Source organism: Caretta caretta, chromosome 11 (assembly GCF_965140235.1).
Source record: "Caretta caretta isolate rCarCar2 chromosome 11, rCarCar1.hap1, whole genome shotgun sequence".
Lineage (NCBI taxonomy): Eukaryota > Metazoa > Chordata > Testudines > Cheloniidae > Caretta > Caretta caretta.
Window position 1 is genome coordinate 45,115,220 of NC_134216.1, and position 21,132 is coordinate 45,136,351.

General features: G+C 42.5%; 1 protein-coding gene across 11 annotated transcripts in view; it reads left to right on the forward strand.

Moving 5' to 3' along the window:
* Window positions 1–20,030, forward strand: part of OSBPL6 (oxysterol binding protein like 6) — a 199,747-nt gene extending 179,717 nt beyond the window's left edge. For all 11 annotated transcript variants that reach the window (XM_048869611.2, XM_048869609.2, XM_048869606.2 and 8 more), the window contains 8 exons: window positions 3,781–3,918; window positions 4,283–4,346; window positions 4,837–4,915; window positions 6,224–6,368; window positions 8,989–9,133; window positions 11,287–11,413; window positions 12,153–12,275; window positions 13,200–20,030. In XM_048869611.2, coding sequence (XP_048725568.1) covers window positions 3,781–3,918; window positions 4,283–4,346; window positions 4,837–4,915; window positions 6,224–6,368; window positions 8,989–9,133; window positions 11,287–11,413; window positions 12,153–12,275; window positions 13,200–13,308 — 930 coding nt within the window. In that variant the 3' untranslated portion in view covers window positions 13,309–20,030. The remainder of the gene's footprint in view (window positions 1–3,780; window positions 3,919–4,282; window positions 4,347–4,836; window positions 4,916–6,223; window positions 6,369–8,988; window positions 9,134–11,286; window positions 11,414–12,152; window positions 12,276–13,199) is intronic.
* Window positions 20,031–21,132: the final 1,102 nt, after the last annotated feature.

A 21,132-nucleotide genomic window follows, 5' to 3' on the forward strand; every position in this document is an offset into this window, starting at 1 on the left:
TCATGGCTTTCTAATTTCTGGATTAAAAGAGGTTGAAATGACAATGCACTAGTTGAGGCTCAGTCCAATGAGGTAGTGAGAGAAAACACCTGAACTAGTTGATGGGGATTGCCTGCTTCCTCTGTTTGAAAGCATATGTCTGCACAGGTGGTGTCTTCCTCCGGGCCCCAGGGATGCTCGACCCCCCACCGCCACTCCGCCCCAGGCGTCACCCCCACCGACTCTCTTCCCCCAAGCCTCCACCCCTGCTCTGCCCCAGCCCCCATCCCCACTTCTCCCAAGCCTGCACCCCACCTCTTCTTCCCCCTGCTCCACCACTGCCCCGCCTCTTCCCGCCCAGTTCCACCCCTGAGTGCGCCCCGTCCCCGCTCCTACCCCCTCTTCCCCTGCGCCTCCTGCATGCTGCAGAACAGCTCATCGCTGCGGATGGGAGGTGCTGGGAGGAAGCGGGGGAGCTGGCTGTCGGTGGGTGCTAAGTACACACTAATTTTTTTCCATGGGTGCTCTATCGCAGGGCTCTGTGCTCCGCTCAAAGTTCCACATCATTTCAGGATGCAATTCCAGCTATTAGTTATGATCTGATAACCCTGAATGATCTAGTACCTGGCTGGATTAGGCATTTCTCCCTACTCCAACCCCATTTCCTATAATTACAGTTCATATGGGGATTGGTTCCTAGGATTGAATAAATGGGGATTGGTGGCCATAGGATTTCATTTAAAAGTCCTTGGCTATACAGTTTTCTTCCTTGGTTTATCAGCGTCCAGTGTGTACACCATTTGTATAAGATATTTTCCTGAGTTTGAGAGTAACAACTAAGTAGTTTGCTGTTGGTACAATAGGCAATGGTGATTATATCTTTGTCTTGGTTTGCTTGCCCATTGTGGACATCGCTTACATTTATATTCTATAGAGAGTGTCTATAAGTATTATTGAGTTTATACCTCACTAAATCTCACTAATGACTGGGAAGCACATTGTGAATTTTGCAAATTAGTGAGTAAACACCCGAACACAATAAAAAGCTTGGGGATATTATATCTGCATACTTGTACATTTATTTAGTTAGTGTAGTTTCTTATTAAGGATACCCACACATAAATGTTAACTGTGAGTGAAGGTTGTTAGACTGCATAGGCCACCAAGGCAAACTGTAAAAAGCAAGGAAATAAGCAGTGATATCATTCAATACCCCATCCACACTTCCTTCGTCGGTTCGCATTCTTGCCCTCAGCAACCTCTCTTTCCTCAAGGCGCTAAAGACGATGGATCTGTGCCAGTGAGTGCTGCATCCTGCTTGGGGTTTGGTGGCAGAACTGGAGGAAAAGAGACTGCGACTGGGAGCCAGTAGGCAGGGGTAACATAGGTGTGGGAGTGATGGGAGGCCGGGGAAGGGAAGAGTCAGATTGGATGAGGAGCTGAGTGGGATTGGCTGGGCAAGCAGCCTGGTGGGGCAGGATGAGACTGGAAGAGGTTAGGATAGGGAGTACAGATGCGGGAGACTGAGACTGGAATGAGAAGCCTGAAGAATGGAGGGTGGGATTGGTTAGGAGAAGAGAATGGGACTGGGACAGTGAGCCATGGGGCGGGGGGAAGAGACACGAATAGGGCAGGGATAGGCTGGAGGGATAGGGCCAGAAAGGATCATGCTTGGGGGGAATGAGCAGATTAGAGCACATTCCCCTCCTTAGCCTAGAATGGAACCCAAGATTCCTGAGTCCTCTGTTGTCAGCAAATATCCGTGAAACCAACTGGGAAAGTGTCTCATCGCCCTCTAGTGCTAGTCCATTCAGAGGATGACAACCAGCTACTGCTATCATTTACTCAATTAGCTCAAGTAACAGAGTGTTCTACAATGGATCTAAAGGTTCCAATCCTGCTGATGAATCATGTGGGTGTCACTACGATGCTGCATGATGGAATTTCTGTTTTTGCAGTTTGCTTTTTTAAAAACCTAGGAAATTATACCAAAAAAACCTATGATGAAAGAACATTAAGATTGAAAACTCAGTTAGTTTATCCTGAATGAGGAGAATATCTTTTTATGGGCCAGATTGTCCACAGACCCTGAGCAGAGCTCAGGAACAAAAGGGAAGGGCAGTCCTGGACCAATTGCAACTCCCCAATCCTGCACCATCTGGCCCTAGCCTAAGTTACTGCTAAGGTCCCTCAGGGTATGTCTATACTTGCAATAAAACACTCACAGCTGGCCCACGTCAGCTGACTCTGGCTCACAGGGCTCGGGCTGCGGGGCTATAAAATTGCAGTGTACATGTTCAGACTGAGGGACTCTCCTGCACCGTGGTGTCCCAGAGCCTAGGCTCCAACCCGAGCCCTAACGTCTACACTGCAGTTTTATAGCCTTGCAGCCTGAGCCCTGTGAACCCAAGTCAGTTGACCCAGGCCAACGGCAGGTGTTTTATTGCAGTGTAGACATACATACCCTAAGAGACTTCACGCCAGTAGAGAACTAGGTATACTTTGCTGCATCCCTGAGATGACCCCTCCTCCTCTCCCTGCACTGGGGTGGGGGGACATCTGGTGAAGGAGGCAGCTCCCCACCTCTGCCAGCTTTATGCCAGCGGAGAGTGAGAGGAATTATCTTCTAGTCAGTTATGGCTAAAATACAGCCATTTTGTACGGCCTGGGTGGCCCAAAACAGCAGACATGTCTACATTGTCCCACAATTCAGATTGTGGATGTGTGAATAGCAGTGCGCCCCAGAGTGCTGCCCTGTATCTCCCTCACATGGATGCTGCAGGTGCGAACTAAAACGTTCCTACTTTGTATTAACATAGACCTTAATGTGAACCGGGAACCTTTTAGTTCATGTCTGCAGTGTCCACACAGGGGAGTTACTGCACGGCACTTTTGTGCGCACTGCTGTTCGCAGCCCTGTAGTCCAATCTATAGGGCAGTGTAGACATGCCATAAGTGTAAAGTTCAAAAGTGGCCTATGTGCAATGTGACAGTTGGGTCTGTGTGTGTGTGTGTGAGAGAGAGAGAGAGAGAATTCTGAAGTTTGTGGGAACTTTGGTTGTTTAGCTAGAAGAGCCCAAACAAATGTGAGGAAGAACAGAACAAAATTTCAAAATTTTGAAAATCTGGCCACAACTGTAAAGTTATTAAATATTTTATCAAAAATATTACATAGAAAATTCAGTTGTCCTCTGAAGAATTATTGTGCCAAATTTGGAGACAAAATTTAATCTGAATTTAAAGGAAGAAACAAAGGGATCTTAATCCTTCTCTAAATGAAAATATCAGTACAACTTCAACTGTGAAGTCATCATTTCCAATGCCTCTATAATGGCACTTCAAAGCAAATAGTGAATGTTCTGTAGTATATTTCGTAAACGTAATAAATTCTTAATATTGTGAGACTTCAGCTAATACAAACTCTGCCATTAAACCTCTGCTGAGGAATGGTGAGAGATCATCAGTTTTTGTTTGTGAATTATGGGCTGTGTAGATTAGCAAGATCCTATTGTATTGTTTTATGTTTTCTGTGTGCCCAGAGGCTATGGTGATGTGCAGCCCAAAGGTTTGTGTATTATTCAGACACATAAATAACCAGATGCTGCAGGCTTTCCTTTCCATTCATTACTTTGCAGGACATAGATAGTTTTCTGTTACTATGTAGCCCTTCAAATAGTGAACGAATAAAGGGGCAATTAAGTGTTTTTAAATGATACATTTATTCACATTGCTGCCCACACAATTGACAATGATGAGAGAGCATACCGAGGAATCTTTAGCTGTTTTTCTGTGTTTTAACAGGTTCTTATAGCTGCCTTTGCAGCTTCAGGGTATGCCTCCACTTACTACAGAGCAGGAAGCAAGCCATTCAATCCAGTGCTCGGTGAGACTTATGAATGTATTAGGGAAGACAAAGGATTCCGATTTTTCTCAGAGCAGGTAAAACCTTTTCTATGTAAATCTTCATTTCTTTGGACAGCGGAGTGACTTTAATTTCTCTTTATAGTTAAGAGCTTGTATTCCCACTAGAGTAAATAGAGTTTGACGTGAAAGTTATTAAATCCAGAAAAAAATGTAAAAGAAACTAAAATGATTTATGTAAAATATATCCTTTAATGTAGGAGGCTGTAAAAATAAAGTCTACTTCACGTTAAACATGCTGAGGCTTTTTGTGTGTTTGTTTTCTTGTAATATACATGACTGTACAGTTTTTAACTTGAGGTAACTGTCGGGTGCACTGATTTTTAAAAATGAAAGACTTCTTTTGTGTTAAACAAGTCCTCACTGTAATTTCTTTTTCCAGGTTAGCCATCATCCACCCATTTCTGCCTGTCACTGTGAATCAAAGAATTTCGTGTTTTGGCAAGGTATATATTTTAATTCAAAAGCCTAAAGATCAAGTTTTTAATCATATAAAAATGTTATGATCTCAAAATTATTATAATTAGGGATGTAGTTCTCTTGAATTTATTTAAGAGATTAGTATAGTTATTATATTAAGTTATGCTGGCTGTTGCTTTAAAGTGTTTCAATTTTAAACTGTAAGGAACGAGCTGATGCAGTATTTTATCATCACTGCCAGAGTGACTTGAATTATGTTTATTTGTTCGGCTGTCTTTATTTAAAGCTTTATACAGAACACACTGTTATCTGTTAAAAGACAAGGGGTACATTAGCCTCTCTGACATAAGGTGGTCCCTCCGGAATAACCCTTTTTCTGTCTTCAAAGCAGGTTAATGTTCTGTTCAAAACAGGCAGTCTGGCATAGATCATCTGGTATGCCATTTAGTGGCATAGATCTCTGAAAGTATAATATTTTGGTCTTTCGTAATTTTCTAATATTTCACTATTATTTAGATATCAGATGGAAAAATAAGTTCTGGGGGAAATCAATGGAAATCCTGCCAATTGGAACACTGAATGTGACTTTTCCAAAGTAAGTTACTGTCTTGTTTCCTTCGGCTGTTTTTTGTTGTTGTTGTTTTGTTTTAAATCTAGGCAGTTACTCTTCCTTCTGAGGGCTGGATGGATTGTGATGGGGGGAGTAGAGATCCCACATGATTAGCAGCTGGCAGGATGTGAGCTCCCTGCTCTGATCTCCCATTGCAGGATGAGGTGATGAAGCATTGTTGGAGGCTGAAGGCTTAGTCAGTCAGGCACTTGGAGGGAAAACCAGGGTACTCTCTAAAAGCATCTCACTGGTAGAGGAAAATAGGTGCATGTGAGGAGGCATAACTCCATACCCAGTCGTTGGAGTGCTGAGCTGCCCGGAGCAAATCCGTTCAACTCTGTCGGCAGCTGGCGCTATGTCTGCAGTAGGGCTCTCAAGGGTGCTAATGCTGGGCTCATCTGAACCAGGATTAACACAACAGGGAAATGTTTCACAATCTTCTGTAGTGTAGACAGGGCCAAATGGCTTCTTTCAAATGTAGCCCTCAGGGAGGGGAGAGGGGATTTGGTCACAGAGGTCAAGCAGTGTGTGGCCTCCCAAACCCCCAAAGCCTGGGAATCTGCAGATCTTAGATCTTGGGTGCACTCCGCCCTTTGGCAGCACAGCTTCTGTAGGGAATCTTTCTTACATTTTCCTCCATCTTGTCACAAAGTGGAAGCTAATACCAAAAGATCAACGTCGCCTTCTGCATATATCTATTGGCCTGGCTATCTGACAGGTTCAGAGGGGAGCATGCCATGTATAGCATCTGCTCTCTGGCTCCATCCTCCCAACCCCCAGGACTGGGGAAGCTCTGACTGCGTGGAGTTGCCAGAGGAATTCTCAGGAAAGGGGACAATATGCCATTGAGTTACTGCTCCCCACTTCCTCTCTATTCTTTCTATTTCAGACCTATTTTACTTTTATTAGTTCCCATTGCATCTGAGAGAAATACATGGTAACCAGGACTCTAGTCCACCACAGCATTGTAGATCATGCTGAACTTTAAATCTAATGCTAATGAAGTCGCTGATCAGGACCAAAGTGTTCAGTACTACAGGGATTGAGCCTTTAATGCAGGATTTTAGTGGTCCACAGAGCCTCTCGTGAATTTCACCCATATAGAATAATTTAGGATTAATAATGGGGAATAATAGTATGGAATCCACACTTTTAATGAGCCAGACTACTGATTCAAATGTTTTTGAGGGATATCTTATTTTGTGTATGTGATTATCTGGCTGGATTTCACTTTTTGTCAGTAATATTGAAATGTAATTTACATTACCAATTATATACTAACATTATTCCCAGGTATGGAGATTACTACGTGTGGAACAAAGTCACCACCTGCATACACAACATCCTTAGTGGAAGGAGATGGATAGAGCATTATGGAGAAATAACTATCAGAAACACAAAAAGCAGTGTTTGTATTTGTAAACTCACATTTGTCAAGGTAATTTATGATTTGTCATGCAACGGTAATATATGACAAAAAGTAAGCAGAACTATTTTCTTAGCCGAGACCTGGCTACAGTTTCCTCTGTCTTCTCAGTCGTCTGCTGTTCCCCTAAATTCCTTCTTCCCTGTTCTGTATCGTCACTGCTATCTTATCGGGTAAGAAGCCCAATAACAAAACTTCACCTAAATTGTGATCTGAGATGTCTGCCAGTATTAACATGTCTCTGTTGTTGCTGGACCAGCCCATTTGATGTCAGTGTGTGTCTGTGCCCATTTGATGTCAGCATCATTGACAATACATTACTATTTTTTTAATTTTAAAATGCAAATGGCCAAATTCTGTTCTATTAGGCCAGTAAAAACCAGGAGGAACTCTGTCCTTCAGAGCAGTTACTCTGGATTTAGACTGTTCTAATTTGAATTTGATCCTAAGTTTCGTATCTATTTAGAATAATGGTGTTCTGCTTCATTGTATTTATATATCCTGGTGATAGTTCTGTATAAAAACAGTAAGATGGATCTGCTAGAGCTTAATTTTTTTGTAAAAATAATTAAAATAATGAGTTTATTATCACTGGTGTTGCTACATACACTTCAATGTCAAAAGGCCCACCTCAGTTGCTGCAGTGATGCATTGTAGCTTGTCTCAGGTCAGGACTTGGTCAGTGCTTCGGAACCGGACTGTTTAAAGGTAAAAGGGAAGGGAATAGAAATGCCTGAGAAAAGGAGGACATAGGAGAGAATGAGAGAAAGCAAATACAGGGTGCTGTGGGATGAAAGTAGTCCCCCCCCCCCACATTTAGGTAACAGGATCTGGGCAAAGAATTTGCCAGTCTTTAGAGTGGCAGTGGCAGCAGCTTAGGCGTCTGGGAAGAGAAAAAATATACGTCTGATTTTTTAACTTTAAGGAGCGGGTCTGTTCCTACTACAGAATGGTGTAGGAATCTGACTGGTGAAAAGACTATATATTACCAGTGTGCACAGATAATTAAATGAGCTTGAACCCTGTTACAAACAACCAGACTGCTATTTTCATCAGAAAATACTGCTATGTTCAGTAAACATATATATGTTGATGCACCTAGTATTCCGATTTTCTTTGTTTTAAATTGCAATCATTATGGGGATTGGCAGTAGATTGAGGTGGGACAAAAGATAACTTTGATGCAGAATCTGGAACCACCCATCAGTGGCAGATAAGAAGCATTTGTAATATATATAGATTTTTATGCAGAAACATTCTGTTATGTTATTAGTTAGTCCTGCCTTGAGTGCCAGGAACTGGACTAGATGACCTATTGAGGTCCCTTCTAGTTCTACACTTCTATGATTCTGTTGTTTTCCTATTGTGACAAAGCTCTGACCTTGTCTCAGTGGGTCCCGCGCTTCCTGGCGGATTACGCTAGCCTCAGAGGCTCACTGTGGCCCTCCACGTAGCCCTTCTCTCTCTAGAGGCAAGGGTCACAGCCTACTGAGCCATTTTCATCATAAGCCAGCAAGGGAGGTGAGGAGAAGCTATCTTCCCTCGCACAGTCTCTGTTGTCTCCCAGTCTCAGTGATTAGTTGCGGGGGAGAGCCCAGGCCCACCCTCTACTCTGGGCTCCAGCACAGGGACCCTGATAGTAGCATCACTTGGTAGCTGACATTTTGGAAACAGGACGAGTACAGTTCCCTGGGTCATTTCCTCACAGCAGCCCCCACTTCCTCAATATCTACATCACCCTTACCTCACGGCCTCCTTTCTTGTGCCTGATAGGGTTTGTACTGCTCCGTTTCTCCAGCAGCGTGACTTCCTCCTACAGCTCCTGACACCACCACCACCCCCACCCCCCCACACACACACCTAACTAACTGGGAGGCTTTTAACTAGTTTCAGCCAGGTGTCCTAATCAACCAAGCTGTCTCCACTGCTTTCTGGAAGGATCTTAATTGGCCCCAGGTGTCTTGATTAACCTGGAGCAACTGCCATTTGGTTACCATGGTAACAGGGATTTGTTTAGCCTGGGGCACCTGTTTCTCACTACTTTCCTATAGCCTTCTGGCCTTACCCTGTCACACTATCTATAAAATATTGTGAACCAAACATTTTTCATTGTAATCCACTTGTTTAAAAGTATGTTGAGATATACAAGGAAACTTTTCCCTAGTTAGTTTTAGAGATCAACACAAAAGCTCAGCATATTATGTTGTTCCAGAATGTTCCAGGCTGCCATTTTCTGTTTTGTGTTTTAATGTAAATGATATTTAATTGGACTAAATTCTAATTCCTGAGGTGCCAACAATGTGCCGGGTACTGGAAAAAAGATACCTAATGATGGAGTCACAGCCCATTAAGACTTTATAATCTAAACAGGGTAGACGTCTGCTAGGCAAGCTAATTCTGTATAGATTTGCTGAGATAATTTTTGTAGCAGAATTGCAAAGATGTCATATCCTTATGCATGTCTTCAATTTCAAGAAATTAATAGCCTCTAATTTTCCTCTGTTGAGGATCTGGCCGCAGTTGACTTTTACGTGTCACAATTTTTAGAAGAAGTATGCAGTGGGATAGTGTGATATACAGTGTGACAAGGAAATCAACTTTGTTCACTTTTTTCACTTTGGTACATTTTCAGGTGAATTATTGGAATTCAAATGTAAATGAAGTCCAAGGGATTGTCATGGACCAAGAAGGAAAGGTGGTGCATCGCCTCTTTGGAAAGTGGCATGAAGGGCTGTACTGTGGGGTTGCACCTTCAGCAAAATGTATATGGAGACCAGGTAAGAAAATTCTGGTCAACTGAAATCCTTCAGGTGGCTTTAGTCTCGTGAAAAGCTGCTTTTAGCCTCCCTTTTTAAATACAAACGGAGAAACAGAATATACAGCTAGATAAATAATGAGGAATTGGCAGAGCAGCTATCGGTATCTTTTATTATAAATGTAAACGTATCTAAAAAGTTTGTGTGCTCCATCTCATGAGTCATTTTTTAGATTTTACTCCAAATCTGAGGCTAAAATTTGGTCACGGGTATTTATCATGTTGGAAACATAATCTGAGGAAATAATTTGATTTTGGAGAAAGGAAAATGTAAATGTTAGCCTTATCCTCCTCTCACAGCTGTGCAGATCAGGGTATCTTCATTGGATTAAACAGAATTACTTTGGTGTAAAACCAGTATAAGTGAAAGGAGAAACAGGTTCGTGTCAATCCCTTATTGCCCTAATGGTCTGGTTTTCAAAGATAGTGCGCACTTGCGGTTCCCATTGACTTAAGTTTCTTAAAAATTGCTTACTTGCTTAAAGAGACAATGAGGGTTCAAACCACCATTACCATGCACCTCCTTACTCTAGAGCAAAGTGGGTGTGTAGCTGTGCCTTTGTGGGTCACAACTGAGAATAGCAAATTCAGGACAAACTGCTGAGAAATAGGGCAGATACACCCCAAAACTGGTGGTTATTTTCCCTTAAGATATACCAGACCAGCAACAAAAGTAAACTTTTGTTTCACCACACTGGCTAACAAGAAGTCAGATTACAGCTGTTTCCTTAGGCATTCCAGCCCTTGTATCATCACCAAAAACACTAGACTTAATGATGAGTGGTTCCTTACAACCAGTTTCATCAAATGAAAGGTTCTTCTGATCCCGAAGGACCAGCCACGCACCCTGGTCAATATATAACTCATATCCTACCCAATAATCATGCTATTGCCTATCCTTTAATATCTAAAATCTAAAGGTTTGTTTATAAAAAAAATAAAGAAAGGCGAGAGTTAAAATTGGTTAAAGGAATCAAATGCTATACAATAATTGCAAAGTTCTTGGTTTGGGCTTGTCGCAGTGATGAAATAAACTGCTGGCTTAAGTCAAGTCTCTGGTTGCTTCCAAATCCTTGTTTAGAATGCTCCCGTTAATATAAGTCCAGAGATTTGAGCAGGAAAGTGGCTGGAGCAGGAAAGAGGCCAAATGGAGATGTTTCCAGGGCCTTTTATAGCTTCTGACATGTGGAGGGAAATCCATTGTTTCAAACAAAGCTCTTAGCACAGCTAGTGGAAAATTACAGGTAAAAGATGGAGTTTGGAGTCACCTGGGCAAGTCACATGTCCCTGCATAATTTCGCTTAGTCATAGCAGGAAAGTCCATTAAGTGTAGATAGGTGTCTCCCATGGTCCATTGTGAGTTAAGTGTTCCTTGATGAGCCACTTAATTTGAATAGTCCCTTCAAGATGTGCAGGCTAAATACCTTGTGGCAGTTATCCCAGGAGCAAACATTTGAAATCCAGTTATAGAGCCAATACTCATAACTTGAAATACAAAAATGATACATGAATAAAGATAGCATAATCATATTCAGTGAATCATATCCTTTCCATAGACATCTTACATGCCACATTTTGTACAAGATTTGTAGTAATTATATAACAGTGATGGCAGCAATGATCTACATGGTCATATTTTATCAGATAACATCACAGAGTGTAAACAGTCCCTATTCTAATTTGATGGCATTTTACACCCATTTTGCACTGGTGGAGAGGAGCCGTAGGGCAATGGTGAATCACACACTACGAACCTGTTTAGGTACCAACATTTGGAGGGAGACCCAGTAAATTTGCTTTTGTGGAGACTGATTTATTTTTTAACTTGAAAGAAGAAATATTTCAGATATTTCCCAAAAGCAAAGAAAGATTTTAAAAGTCTTGAACTGTTATGTAAATAACTCTACTGTGTAATAAGTTACCATTCATATTAAATGAAAGACGTTCTACCTAGAAAATAATATTTGATACATTTTAAAATTATATCAAATAAAGGAATTAGAATGTATAAATATTTTATTGTCTATTATAGCTTTATAAATTCATTGGGCTCTGTGTATGTGTTTATAAAAATAGTAAAATAAGCATTTTTCTTTCTTAAATATGTTTATACAGGCTCCATGCCAACCCACTATGAACGTTATTATGGCTTTACAAGGTTCGCTATTGAACTCAATGAGTTAGATCCTGTATTGAAAGATATTCTTCCAACAACAGATGCACGATTCAGGCCAGATCAGAGGCAAGAAAGCTCATTTATATGTTTAATATTTATGATTGTTTTATGGCAGAGTTTGAACCCCAGCATTGAATTTTTCCCAGATCTGCACTATAATATGTGCTATGCCTTAGATTTTGCTAGAAAAGAAAATGTTAAATGTTACAGTAAAAGTCTTGGCTTATCCAGCTCAGGAAAGGGAAGCATACAGAGATCCTGGTGCTATGGGGATTCTTCTGGCAGAGGAAGAATTCCAGAAAGTTCCAGCAAATACATGCTCTGGCGTGTCCTTTCCTACTCCCATGAATAGAAGCAATGTTTGCCCATTGGTAGTACTTGCTGTTGGCAGTATCATATGATAGCTGGAGAGATGCACATGCCTCACTATAGGTCATGCATGTGTAGCTGGTGAGCCAGCATATCAGCGATTCTTGTTTCTTATTATTCTCTTGCATGCTAGGGAAGGATCCTATCCTGTTGTTTGTGCAGAGAGTAGGAGGCTTGCTCTGAGGAGCTGAAAATGTAAACAAGACTAAGAAATTATATTTCAGATTCCAAAGTATAAATTAAATAATTTTACTTTTTGAATGGCCTTAAAGCTGGTGCATAGAACTCAGTAGCTCTTTTCAAGGACAAACAGCTTTTCTAGGCTTCTGGCCTTGTTTTCTGGGATGAATGTTTTTCTGGCAATGTTGTTACACAATGTGCTTTTACAGAAGATGAGATTGTATATTTACTAAAAGATCCATTGTTATCTGTATAGACTTTTGGAAGAAGGAAATGTAGAAGCAGCAGCCACAGAAAAGCAAAGAATAGAGGAACTCCAGAGAAGTCGAAGGCGGAACATGGAGGAGAACAACATTGAATACAAACCAAAATTTTTTAAGTGAGTAAAGTGATTTCAGTAATAAGTCTATAATTTGTTTTCTGTCCAGCCACCAACATAAGAGGTCAATGCAGAGGGCATCTGCCTCTTAAATAGGCAGGCCCAGGGTAGTGTAATAAAGAAGTGAAAAGATGGAAACAATCCAATTCCAAGAAATATTTTCGGATCTCTGACCCGTATCTGAAGCAATTTTAACATATTTTTAAATTAATTTAATACTGGTTAACCAAACTAGGAAGCTGGCGTTCCCAGTTAGTCCACAAGAGAAGTAAGACGTGGGCAATAGCCTTAAATATTTCTTCAGATCACCCTGCCAATGTGCCTCAAACTTAATAGTGGAGAAGGAAATACCAAAGGAAATGTATCAACTCATTTTTGTCCTAAATTTAGCTGTGTAATTTAAAAAAAGAAAGTGGTGGTGGAAAGAAGGTTTAAAACACCTTGAATAGAATTTTAAGGTCGTTTTTCAAATTGTAATTACTCTGGTTTTTGTTTTGTTTTTGCGGGGAGAGGTAGTGTGGTTTCTTTTTTTTGTTTTAATTAAAACATTCCCTTAACTGGTGAAAATGATTGGCATAATTTTATTGTAGAAAATGAGTGAAATGCAGAAAGGAAACAAACAGCACAAATGGTGGAAGTAAATCAGGCTCCCAACTTGCAATTTCGTCTACATGGTTGGACACATACAGACACACAGAGTCCATTGAAGTCAATAGGGCTTCACATGGGTGCAGGGTTCTATGAATCAGATGGTAGAATTGGATCCTTAGATATTCTAAAATGCCTTCACTTTTAACACAGGTTATGAAATTGTTTTATTTTTAAATCTCTGATGTTTATGCTTTATCCTTTTAAAATATTAAATCAAACCTTTATTAAGACAATTTTCATCTGGGTTTGTTTTGTCTTTTTTTGCTTTTGCAGAAAAGTTATCGATGCCAATCAAAGAGAGAGCTGGGTTTCTAATGACACTTATTGGGAACTGCGAAAGGATCCTGGCTTTAGTAAAGTAGAAACCCCCATACTCTGGTAAACTGAGAATGTAGATCTAGTAAACATATCACTCTCTGAAGAAAAAATTAATAACTATGCACAATATGTTTCTTATAGCTAAATGTGGTTTGTGGGTCTACAGAAAACCTACCATTTGCTTTTATATTCATCTTTATAATGGACTTTCGAAAGTGCATTAGACCAGGTCCCTGACCACTTTTGGATCCTTTTTATTTTGCAGCAGCCATTTAAAAATAACCTTTAAAGTTTCATGTATTTAAAATGCAAAACAAAGGAAGCAGATACATTATCCAAAGTTGTTCAGAAGAGGTTGTAATACACAAAATTGCAACTGGTGCTTAAAACAGACATTGAGAGTAACAACAAACAAACAAAATGCAAGAAAAAAAATTTTGTTTTAACTTATTTTGTTAAAAACTCTTGTGTTACAACAGTCTATCATTTCCAGCTTGAGGCTAGTCCTTTAGTGGGATGTGCTTGGACTGGCCTTGTCAAAAAGACATAATGCTTTTCTGGAAGCTGTTCCCATTCATATGCCATTGTTCATGCCTTAAACAAAACATGAAGATATCCAATAAGTCATTTTAAAATATGTATTCTTAGGCTTGTGTGAGCAGCAGATTTTATTCATATTCTAAATATTGACGATCATGTATTATTAAAAATAAAATCCACCTAAACTGATGAGAAGGGAAAGTGACCTGCTGTACATGCTTTAGCTTTGCGAAGCTGGTTATGTAATCAGACTGAAACAGGAAAACTAGCTAACTTTGTGACAGTTTTGGTAAATGCATCTGGGTTGCTAGTCAGAAAATTCATATCCAACATGCGTAATGCTGTGATATATTTGTCATATGTGCCACTGATTTGACATGGCCTCACACTTTCTCACATTTCCCCATAACTGTTTATACAATTAGAATTCACTATAGCTTTGCAACAGTGTTAGAAACACAGAAGGATTTAATAGGAGGTTTTCTGGTTTCTCTCCAGGCGCTGGATAGCACTATAAACATAACGGGCACTTTCTATCATGCACACTATACTTTACTGGTCTGTTTGTCTGTGTCCGCTCCCAACTTGAACTTCTTAGCTGAATTTGTTTGGGGGATGGGTAGAGGCACTCATGCATGCTGGGTTAATGGCTTTTTGTGTTGTCAAAATAGCTTTTATGCAAAATTAATTTTTACAGTTTTTCATAAGGTGATTCTATAGTTTTTGATTGAGAAACAGGACTCTTAAATGTTTTTATGCCACAGTTCAATGTCTATGGAAGGAGGCTGGGCACTTCCTATCTGAAAAAATGACTGAAATGCATAACCACAGAGGGCAAATATTATTAAAGAAAGTTTTATTAGATAAAAAATTTTATTCCATACTATGGGATCTAGTCTTCTATTAATGCATCTGGTGTTTAAGTAAATTACATTTACCTGTATACATCTTCTGAATGTCCTGATGACACTTCTATGTGTACACATGTCTCACATCTTTTCGCATATACATGGTATATTTACTTTTTCTGCAGCTCAGCATTTCCCACAGTGCTGGACATCTGGGCTTCTCTTCTCTCTCTGCAGCTTCGTGGAGGCAGATCAGTGTTTTGATGCCTCATGCTCTGGACAGGACCCCTCTGCTCCTTCTTACCACCAGGTTCTCTGCCTCCATGGCAGCAGATGGTGTTGGTTTCTCTTGCGCTCACCCTTACCTTTCAATTTGAGTTGTTTCTGCCCAGTTTTGGGGCAGTGGGGAGCAGTGTTCTCCTCTTCCCCTTTCCTCCTCCTTCCTGGGTCAGTTACACCTTCAGTAGTTTAACCCTTGCTGAGCATCCACTGCAGTGTTTCCCTGTTGGCTCTTCTGCCGCTATGTAAGCATGGCAGAGCAGCCAAGAAAACACAGGGTTAAAGCCAAGCAGTGCTCTGTTTGTGAGGCAGCCTTCCCAGGCTCGGCAGACAGTGAGTTGTGTTCAGCCTGCACCCAGCCAACCAACCCTAATTCCATTAGGGCCAAGGGCTGCTAATCGAAAAGGTAGGTGGGGTATTCTTCCCACCAAGGCAACTGTGGCTTCAACTGGGGAAAAATGTACCAGAACTCCCAGTGCAGAGCAGGGAGAAGCTCTAAAAGCAAGGAGGACCCTGATTACTTGAGTCAGGGATAAGTAACAGAAACCCTTGCAGAACAAAGAGGAGAGGCTTGCGGGGCCACCAGTCCCTCCATCCAAGTCTTAAAGTGGATCCTGAGCACCCTGGGGAAAGAAGCAGGGCCTTTCCTCCCAAGCTAATCAGGAAGGGTTAGACAAGAATTCCCGCCTTCCCCTGGGAAATGGGACCCAGTGAGGGAGGATTATGAGGAAGACCTCTTCAGAGGGCTCCAGACCCTGAGGAAGGTAAGCCACAAAAGGCCACACCAAAGCTGAAGCAGAGCTTCAGCACTCCCACAGCACTCTAAAAATGTTAAAAAGGCAAAAAAAAAGGGAAAGAGAAAGGACAAAAAACCAGTCGATATGAGTCCTTTGACTCCTCTTCTGTTCCCCCAGCCCCTTCCCAAACAGTATGGGCAACAGTTTTTTCGTTTGAGAAATGTCAAGCTATATGTAACAAGATTCAAATCCAGCCTGTTCAGCTCACCTCAGATGACTTTGGGGTATGGATGAGGGTCAAACCCAGAGAAGAAAGAGGTGATGGAGCTTGGGAGAAGCAGCTGGAAGAGGTGTAAGAGGTAATATCAGCATAAGCATAACCAGCAAATTACAACCTTTCCATAGACACTTTACTTTACCTCCTTTGTACAAGGTTTGGTGCATCTATAGGGGACCAACAATGGTTGCAACAATGATCTATACGGTCACAGTTCATGTCAATAACATCACAAGCAGGTTATGGTGGATACCCGCTTTCTCTGGGTGAGGATATGTCACACAGGGGTGGAGCATGCTCTGTCTATCTCCAAGCTCCGTCCAAAAACCAAGCTGTGGGGTGAAGATGGTCAGGTTTGGGATGTCAGAGTTGGCCCCAGTCCTGTGTGAGGAGATCAGTTAGTGTGTGGAGGAGGTGAGGTGACATTCGGGTGGAGAGGTTCAGGAGGTCCATGAACCAAAACTGGCGGGGCCAAAACATGGCTCGATCCCGGCGAATCTTGCGTAGGATTTGCGGGAGGGGGATATGGGAAAGGCGGAGTGGAGAGAGTCCATCCAGGGAGGAAAAGGGCATCGCCCTGCGAGTCCTCCTGCACAGCTCCCCTGGAACAGTAAAGCAGAAGTTTGTGGTTCTCACGAGTGGCGTAGAGATCCCATCACAGTGTGCCCCACTTGTGGAAAAGGTACCAGAGGGTGTTGTCGTGCAGTTCCCACTCGTGATTCAGGTAGAGCATCCTACTGAGCACATTGGTGGGTGCCAGGGAGATACATAGCCTGGACTGTGACCTGATGTTTGATGCTCTAGTTCAAGAGATGGATGGACAGAGGGAGGGAGTTCTTGCCCCGCTCTGTTTGTTGATGTAGACCACCACTGCAGTGTTGTCAGAGAGCAATTGGATGTGTTTGGCCTGTATGTGGGGAAAAAATGTCTGGCCGGTGAGATAGACTGAACGCAGTTCTATGAGGTTTAAGTGCATCCTGGCTTCTCAAGGCATCCAGATGCTGTGCGTGGTGTGGCTGCCTAGAAAGCGCCCCCACCCGTGAGGGAGGTATCTGTTGTGAGCCTGGTTTGTGGTGAGGGTGGCTTGAAGGGAGTACTGACCAGCACGTGAGTGGATTGGTCCACCAGATGAAGGACAGCAGTGCCGGCTGGGGAATCAGGATCTTGCTGTCCAGGTGGTCACATTGTGGTCTGTTGACAGAGAGGAGCCAAGCTGCAGGCAACGCATGTGAAGACGGGCATGTGGCATAACTGAGGTGCACACTGTCAGATGTCCAAGAAGGGGGAAGCAGCAGCAGATAGTGATGCGGGGGTTGCAGCGCAGTCCTGCAATTTGATTCATGATGGTGGCGAAGTGGTCAGCCAGAAGGAAGGCCCATGCTGCGATGAAGTCAAGCCAGGCCCCAGTAAAGTCTATCGTCTAGGTAGGGATGAGGACTGACTTCTCCTTGTTGAAGCAGACCCTTCTGAGAGATGCATGGAGGGTAGAGGATGGCGGAGAGTAGGCGGGGGTGGGAAAGTACAACAAGGAGCCATTCTTCCAAGTAAGGGAAACCAGAGTAGCTGAGACTGCACATCTGTGTTGCTACAACAGCGAAGACTTCGGTGAATATGTGTGGAGCCATCGCTGTGCCAAAGGGCAGGACTTGGAATTGACAGTGGCTGTGCCCCAGTGTGAAGAGGAAGAACTTGCAATGGGGCTGGGTGAATATCGATGTGGAAATAGGTGTCCTTCATGTTGAGAGCCAGACCACCAAGGAGTTAGGGGTGGGTGAGTAAAGAGAAACTCCACGCCTTTGGCGGGGACAAAGTACCATCTCTCTGCTCTCTTCGGGTCAGGGGCTCAGGAGGCAGAGGTCTGTCATATCATCTGAGCTGGTTGCAGGATAGCCTCGTTAATGGGGAGAACCATCCATGAGGATACTTGGGGTTGGAGGATGTCCAGCCATTGGTGCTGTGTAATAGTTCCTGATATTGGTGGCAGTCGTCTGGTGGGGACAGAGAGGTCGGAATGAGTGCCTCATCTGGGAAGGAACAGGCCACTGTGAGAACTGGCAGTCCCGGTTCCATCTCTCCTTCCTCCTTCCCATACACAGAGGGCACCGGAGGGCACACTGGGGACAGCTGGTACGAAGCTACAGACAGGGCAGGGCATGCTTGGTAAGGATCTTAAGGTGCCCAGTAGTAAGGGTCTCCGAGCATGGGTGGTCTGCACCAGGATCATAAGGGGGCAAGTGAGGAGGTCTGTGCCATGACTCTGAATTCTGTTGTGGGGCCGGCGAGAATGAAGCCCTCGAACTTGGAGGACAATTCCAGCAATGGCAGTGCCATTGGTACCAGAGGGTCGAGGTGGGGAAAACTGATGCACCACTCCAGCAGCAGCAATAATGGTTCATCTGCCAGGAAGGACAGAGATGTTCAGTGGTCCAGGAAGCAGAGGAGAACCAGGGTACAGGAGCAGCAGTTCTTCAGTAGACATCAGCGGGTTAAGGCGGCTAGAAGTACGAGGAGTTGCATGGGATGACCCCGAGGGTCCAGGCGGCATCGGCAGTACAGGCAGTAGGCTTGCAGGTGCCAGTGCAGTGATCGGAGCCGGCACTTGTACTGTTGGCTTCCACAGGCGCTTGTCCTTACCCTTGAGCCAGGGGAGCTTGGAGCTGGAGCAGCCAGGTCGACATGTGACTTCTCGCCTGACTTTTCACTGCTTGGAGAGGCAATGCCGCATTTTTGGACAGTCCTGGACAGGGATCTGCCCTTATGTCCGTGGCCCTGTTTCTTCTGCTCATGGCAGGCTTGTCCGGCTTTCGCGGTGCCATTGGGATCTGTGCCTGAGAGATGCTCAGCAGCGCGCTGACCGTCTGTGACAGCTGGTGCATCAGCAGTTTCGCCGGTCTCAGATGGGAATGCACCCATGGGCACATGGCCTCTTCCATGAGGAACTCCCGAAGTCAAAGTTCTCAGGAATCCTGCGTCCGTGGCAGGAAGGATTTACAGATTGCACATTGGTTGGCGATGTGGGCCATCCTGAGCATTACAGCCCTGGTGAAAATGGGTGCAGGCAGGAGGCACAGTTCTGGAAGCCTGGATTCCAGGGCATTGTCCCGTTTGGGGTTCCCCCCGCCTCTGAGGGAGAAGAAAGAAAACTACACCAACTACCTGTGAACTGGAAGCTACAATCGGAGGTGGATTAAGATTTACTGGGGCCCTGGGCACAAAGAACATTTGGGTCTTCCATATCCCATTAAAAACACAAATGTATCAAAATGCATTAATACAAAGACTCCATTCAGTGTTTACACACTGCATTAATAATAAAGCAAATCATATCCCAGTTCAGTATGCCTAAATTAACTGCTCAATTTTTCTAAATAGAAAATGAATATGGTTTTGGAAATATGGTTTGGCTTAGATGCATGCAATATATGTAAAATAACTCAAAATGAAATAATGTTAAAACTTTAGTGCTCTTGTAGACTCTTATTTAAGAACTATTAACACCTGTGAATATCCTCCCTGTTATCTGAGTAGCAATGAAACATTAAAACATTTTTTTTAACATCGCTCACTGTGGTAAACTACAAGAAAAACATACAGGCCAAGCCAATAGTCTCTAATACAAGTTCACCAATACCTTATCTTAATTAAATTAAGCAACACACTATCCATGTCAATTGTTTATGAGGCCTGAAACATTAAACAACAAAATACTATATTTATTTGAGTAATTATTTAAACAAACCCTCTATAATCCATTTTATTATTTCACGTTCGGATTGATTATTCTCTGATTTAGTAAGCACATCCTTAAAGTTTCACATTCCTTTTAAAGAGATTACGTGTTGTTATTATTTTGATTCTGTGATGTTTATCCCATCAAAGATCCCTTTTGCCACCATCTATTGAACTGGGAGAAGCTTAGCAAACTGATGACAGGCCGACTTTGCGTGTCATTCCCAGGAGCATCTGTACATAGCAATGGGAAAAATGTGCTACACTTAATATCCTGTAAATGTCTCTCTTTTATATACCCATTAAATTTACCTTTTAATAATACTATCACATTATGTAACCAAAAATACAAAAACATTAAACATAATATAAAATATGTCTTACCTTTCAAATGATCGTTTTCTCCTGAGTTTTGGGGGAGGAAAAATCATGTATAATGTCACCAAAGTCTATTTGTCAAACCAGTTCTGACTCAATTGCCATTAGAGATAATGCATTCCGATGCTTTTACTGCATTGTTGATCTCAGTTCATTTTTTATCCTTGCCATCTTCGAAAACGTACATTCTCCTTCACAATTTGTAACTGGTAGGGTCAGGAAAATTCTGAGAGCAACATTCACATTAGGGAATATCGATTGAAGGTCGCTTTGCCTGAAAACTTTCATTTGTACAAAGAATTTGAACTGTATGAGTTCATTGGGAAAATTTTTGTTCCAAGTCACTGGGGTAAACTGCAGCAAGTTCAGTGGCGCACTTGTGAATGTCAGAAATGTCCAGCAAGTTGTTTTCAAATAGTACTCCAAAGCGGTCGTTCAACAACCTATATGCATCCAGCTGGCAATGAAGACAAGCTTAATAACTGTTCGATTACAACCGAAAAAGTCTCAGTGTGAAACTTTTATATTCCCTCAAATAAAACCTCAGGTTGTCCCGAGTCATCTGCTGTTTTGGTTTTTGATCACTTTGATATTTCTGTGAACGAGTCTTGCATGTGTTTTTAGCAGCATTTTCAAAATTCTCAAATTCTTCTCATAGAGAAGCCACAAATGATTCTAGTGATTGCAGTAACTGAACTACTGCATTCAGGTTGATGTCACTTTTCTGTAACTGCAAGCTGGTCATTTTAAACCCTTTTAAGAACAGTGTCCCAAAGTTATTCCATTGTGGCAATGGAACGTGAGTCCATGCTCACTTAAGAACTTAATAACTGCTACAACATGCTTAAGGACATCTCTCCAGTACTGACATTCTGCCTGAAACTGCTGAGCTAGGCCCACACCAACTGTACCTGTTGCCTTTGCGTGCCGTATCCATGCCAGCATACAATTTCAGTGGGCCAAGCTTTTCTCGTGTTCAGAAAAACATGCAGGGTGTTCCCAATCACTCAATTGTTCAATAAAGGCATATGCTTTGGTTGAAAGAAGTTTGCAGGCAAAGCAGTAAACATTTCCAGTGAGTAAATAAGCAGTCTTACATA